At 35.2% G+C, this 5,560-nt stretch overlaps 1 protein-coding gene across 1 annotated transcript; it reads right to left on the bottom strand.

Moving 5' to 3' along the window:
- Positions 1-699: 699 nt before the first annotated feature.
- LOC107425604 (probable LRR receptor-like serine/threonine-protein kinase At3g47570) lies at positions 700-4,968 on the bottom strand. Its single transcript, XM_060815461.1, has 4 exons — positions 3,801-4,968; positions 2,256-3,641; positions 1,447-1,835; positions 700-976 (listed from the first exon to the last, which is right to left on the bottom strand). Exons 1-3 carry the CDS (start codon positions 4,966-4,968, stop codon positions 1,471-1,473), a joined length of 2,919 nt encoding a protein of 972 aa, XP_060671444.1. The 3' UTR covers positions 700-976; positions 1,447-1,470.
- Positions 4,969-5,560: the final 592 nt, after the last annotated feature.

The following is a 5,560-nucleotide window of genomic DNA, read 5'->3' as shown; positions in this document are numbered from 1 at the left end:
CGGGCACTGTGTGCATCGCTTTTAGTAGTTTTCTTTTGCCATTTCTATGGACACCAACAGACTTGAAGAGAAGCATTCTAGGAATTCAGAATTCCAAGAAGGCTTTAATTACTTGAACCTTAAAAGGAAAGAAAAGAAAGGTTATTCGTATCATTATTATTGCTTCCTCCTACTATTGCTACTATCGATGAGATTAACAAGGCAAAAGCATTGAGAAGAAAGGATTGCATGAAAACAGACCCAAAATATTCCATAACCTGTACTTGAAAGCCCATCGATTTCCATTTGGACTAGACAACCAAGATCTTTTTTTTTTTTTTTTTTTGGTGAATGACTGGACAATGAAAATATATATGAATGAATTATGCCAGAATATATTTGCTTGACTGATTTTAAACTAGTGTAAAGTCTTGGACATTGTTTACCTATTTTTATCGGTAATTGAACAATGACTTTACGAAGGGTTGTCTCAGTAAGATGACCAAAAAAAAAAAAAAAGTATCAAAATAGCAGCAAATAAACTTATGTTCACAACTTTTTTTCCTTTTGGTGAGATAATGTTCTTACTATTCTTAAACCAAACAAGTATATGTGGACCAAAACAAAACAAAGCAATATTTTAATGCTTTTCAAGAACAATCCGCCTTATCAATTTCCAAATTAATTAGATGAAGATGAATACCGAATTGGAAGGGATCATTACACAAAAGTCCACTTGACCATATCAATTTCCAAATTAAATGTGTGCAATAATAGAGGTACCACATAAAGCTGGACAAATATAATGACATAAAGGAGGAAAAGAAGAGAAGAAAATGTGCTTTTGACTTTTACTAGACTATTTAATACACAAGCTGTAACTTTATTAGCTGGTAAATACTTTCAATGGCGTGACATAGTCTATCATCAGTTTTTCTAAACCGTTGGCCATACCCTCCAACTCCAAGACCTCCTCCTAAAGAACCACTGGGTTCTCCTGTAGAACAGAGTACTCTGTTTTAATCAAATACTGAAAATTTATAAGCTTGTAAAGTCTTTCATTAAATAGACAAAAGTTAAATATGCTATATTATTATGACATGATTTTCACACATAGAAGTCTATATATAATTTCGCATTTGTAACAAAAACTATGAATTTATAATGTAACGATTATAATGAGAGAATGGTTACTTTACTAGCTGTGAAATGGTATCAACACCAGCAAATATTCTATCACCACTACTGTTAGATTGCCAGCTATAATGAAAATATAAAAACTTACAGCGCCTTTCGTATGGCGAACTTATAACCATTTGAAACTTGTACAAAACAAACATATATTTTTCTTTTGGCGTTTACATATGTTAAATTTATGAAGTCATGATTTTCACACAAAGAAAACTGCCTACAATTTCCCATTTGTATTAAAAAAAGGTATTAATTTTATAATAAGAGAAAGCTTACTGCTTGGACGGTTCTTAATGCTTCCTATGCATGCTTGTGAAGTCTGTCTTTTATATGACAAAGTTCAGAAACAACATCAGCGATAACCATTCTCTCTTTTTGCAGCTCGGCAGAGCAAGCTACTCCAATTTTAATAACTGAAACCAAGCAATCATGAGTGTCTTGATTTACATTATTCTTGTTGCTGCCTTCATTTTCTGTTTGAAGAAGCATGGCATCTACAATTTCTTCCACGCAATTAGAAAGACCTGCCAAAGCAAAGTTACGCAGATTTGAACCATCTCTAAACATAATATCAGTTGGCCTCTTGCCTGTGAACATCTCTAACAGCAGGATTCCATAACTGTAGACATCGCCCAATGTTGACACCTTGCTTCCCATGACGTACTCTATAAGTCATACACACGTACAAAATACAAATTAAAAAAATAGTAATTGTAATTAAATGGAAAAAAAAAAAAAAAAAACAAGAAACAAAACCTTGGTTTATGCCTGTGGATAGAAGTGAAAATGCAACCCTTTTGAACCATAATTGTTCTATAATCATTTATGTCGGTAATTAAACTAGGAAAAAGATAATACCATAAACTAAAAATAAAAAAGACCTTATAAAAAGATTTTAAAATAAATTAAAAAAGAAGGACAATAATAAAGACAGGTTCTAGTGACACAATTTGGTATAGCCTACAAGTAATAGTAGATAGAAACAAACAAAATCACAAATTCAATTCATATCATTATATTTTTATTAAAACATAATGATAATTTACCAATATAGAAAGATTTCTAAACATCAAGATAAATTTTACCTGGCGCCGTGTATCCAATGGAGCCTCTTATTCCAAAAGAACTAGTTTGTTCTGAGGAAAATTGGTGGGAAAGGAACCTCACCAATCCAAAATCACCAATATGAGCATTCATGTCATTGTCTAGGAGAACATTGCTTGGCTTCAAATCACAGTGAACTGTTGGCTCATGGCAGTGATTGTGCAAATAATCGAGAGCGTTTGCCACGTCGAGGGAAATGTTCACCCTCTCAATAAGACTCAAATGCTTGTGTTCTTGTTCCGATTTTGCTCCATGATTTGGATGTAGCCACTCTTCTAGGCTCCCATTAACCATAAACTCATATACAAGAGCTTTGAAATCATTTCCCCGAAAATCAATACTTGAACATGCGGTTATGATTTTAACAAGATTTCGGTGCTTGATCCTTTTCAAGGCTTTACATTCAGCTACAAAACTTTTTGAAGCTCTTGAAGCTTCAAGGTTTAGTACTTTCACAGCAACAACTTTTGCTTCTAGTTGATTCAAGATTCCCTTATATACAGAACCGAAACTTCCAACACCAATCAAACTTGCTGATGAAAAGCCATCAGTAGCTTTGACAAGATCCCCATATGATACTTTCAAGAAAGAAATTCCAAATGCTGATCCCAAATTTGTTAACTTGCTTCTTTTCCTCAACATGCAAAATATAAGCAAAAATATCGCTAGAATCAACGCAACGAGTCCGCAAGCAACAGAAACAATAATGATTTTTGCCTTGCCAGATAGTTTATGCTTTTTGTAGTGATTGAAGGAGCAACTAGACAGGTTCAACTGTGGTATGCCTCCACATAGCCTTGTGTTTCCCACTATGGAAAGTGCACTTACATTATTGAACACTCCATGAATAGGTACTTCACCTTCGAAATCATTGAACGATAAATTCAAAATCTTCAACATACGAAAAGTCTGCAAATACATAGGGATTTTTCCAGATAAGTTGTTGCTAGAGAAGTCCATTTCTTCTATTCCTCTCAAAGTAACCAAAGATGAGGGAATGTTCCCTTGCAATGAGTTTCCCCCCAAATGCAAATACATCAAGCTTGTGCAACCACTAAGAGTTTCAGGAATTTCACCATTCAACTTATTTTCTTCAAGACGCAAATATTGAATATTTACCAAATTTCCTACTTCCATAGGGATGGGACCAGTCAACCTATTCCATGATAAATCTAATCCCTCGGCCAAGGTTGACAAGCCAATAAGTTGTTTGGGTATAGTACCACTCAAATTATTTTGAAAAAAATCAAGTGTTGTCAAACTCTTACATCCTCCAAGACTCGATGGTATGCTTCCTTGAAAGTTGTTGGAGGATAGCAAGAGTTTGCTTAACAATGTCAAATTCCCTATAGAAGAAGGTATAACTCCTGAGAGATTATTGTTGGCAAAGACAACCAATACAGTTTTTGTAATTTAACTATTGAACCGGGTATAGGACCTGTCAAATGGTTTTCCTCGGCGTCTAAAAATTCCAGTTCGATGAGGTTTTCCAATCCCAGTTGGAATACTTCCACGTATCCAATTACCTGCAATTGCTAAAGACTGAAGCTTTGTTGAGATATTGTTCAATGATTCAGGCAAAGTTCCTCCAAAATTATTTTGATTAAAATACAAAACTTCCAGATTCGTGCAGTTCACAAGAGAGGTGATGAAATTTAAGTCATCATCCTCGCGATATCCAAGATTATTCAATTCAAGAATTAGACTTCGCAAATTGGAGACTCTTGATAAACTAGGCACTTTTCCAGAAAACTTGTTTTTGGCTATTTCAAATAGTACAAGGCCTGAGGCATTGGAAATGGTTAGGGGAATTGGCCCATCGAACTGATTAGAGCTGGCATAAAAAAATTGGAGGTTTGGAAGAGTAGTGGGACCAGCCAAGTTAGGCGGTAGGCGTCCACGAAATTGGTTTTCAAGCACAGAGAATACTGTAATAGAAGAGAGATTGTATATTGAGGTAGGAATGGTACCAGTCAAATAATTTACTCCAACAGCTAGAATATTCAAGCTCTTCAACTGCCCAAAGCTATTTGGAATGCTCCCATGCAGTCCGTTAATTTCCACAGCCAACAACTCAAGAGTACTAAGATTCCCAAGAGAAGTGGGAATTTCTCCAACTAATTTGTTGGAGCTCAAATCGATCATGCGAAGCTTGGACAAGGAGCCTAAACTTTCGGGAATTTTTCCAACAAGATTGTTATAAGACAGAATTAGTTTCTCGAGGCTAGAACAGTGAGAGATGTTGCCTGGAATTTGGCCAGTAAAGGAGTTGTTATTCAGAAATAATATTCTCACTCGGAACAAACGGCCTATTTCCGGTGGGATATGGTCGCCCAAACTATTGTTATAGAGCCTTAATATCTTGAGAAAACTCAGATTTCCAATGTGTGGAGATAACCCACCTTTCAGCTTTTGTGAATTGAGGTCCAACACCGTGACCCTCTTGTGCCGTCTGCCGCACGTAATGCCTGACCATTCACAGAAATGCAGAGATGCGTTCCACGAGTTGAGAACTCCAAAAGGGTCTTCCACCACTTGAGCCTTAAAGGCGAGCAATGAAAGCTTATCGGTTTCATTATAACTATTTCCTCCAACTGTGGACGTGATTAAGGCTAAAGAGATGAGAAAAAAGCTTTGCATGAAAACTGAAGTATATATGCTAAAACTGGTGCCTGAGAGTGAGAGCTGATACATTTGGAATTTTGAACGGCCGCCAGATGGAGGAGCTCAAAGGAGTGAAGGTGTATCACCAAGGCTATGCATGTCCAATCAACTTATAAACTTAATTTCCCTTAAATAACATTGTCATGGGACCCTAATTTAATTGAATATACATAAAAGAAAAAAATCACTTTCTTTCTAAATAAAAAAGATCAAAACATTATTAAATATAGGATAAAATACTCAAAATTCTCTTTTTCTAAACTATGGAATAGTTACAAATAAGAACGTCTATGTGATTAATTATGATAAAAAGAACGATTATTGATAGTTATAATGAAACCGATAAGCTTTCATTGCTCGCCTTTAAGGCTCAAGTGGTGGAAGACCCTTTTGGAGTTCTCAACTCGTGGAACGTTTATATTTTACAATTATAATGATTAAATTCTTTTTCCTTTCAAACTCAAAAAAATATTCTTTTTCTTTCACTTCGATCATCTCAACCTTTTATTTTAGGCTTTTACCTATACACAAAATATACTTACGATAGTCTAAACATTTTTTTGTCCTTGACGTGACCTTATGCCTTACTTTACGCATAAGAAGGAAACGGTCGATCACATTA

This window comes from Ziziphus jujuba, chromosome 3, assembly GCF_031755915.1.
Source record: "Ziziphus jujuba cultivar Dongzao chromosome 3, ASM3175591v1".
In the NCBI taxonomy this organism is placed as follows: domain Eukaryota; kingdom Viridiplantae; phylum Streptophyta; class Magnoliopsida; order Rosales; family Rhamnaceae; genus Ziziphus; species Ziziphus jujuba.
The sequence above is the reverse complement of the archived record's forward strand: the minus strand, read 5'-3'. Positions and strand labels throughout refer to the sequence as shown.

Coding starts and splice junctions, on each gene's coding strand:
- LOC107425604 (XM_060815461.1), bottom strand. CDS start 4,968: ATGTATCAGCTCTCACTCTCAGGCACCAGTTTTAGCATATATACTTCA. Junction 3,642..3,800: donor TCAGTCTTTAGCAATTGCAG/GTAATTGGATAC, acceptor ATAATCTCTCAG/GAGTTATACCTTCTTCTATA. Junction 1,836..2,255: donor CATTGGATACACGGCGCCAG/GTAAAATTTATC, acceptor TATGACTTATAG/AGTACGTCATGGGAAGCAAG.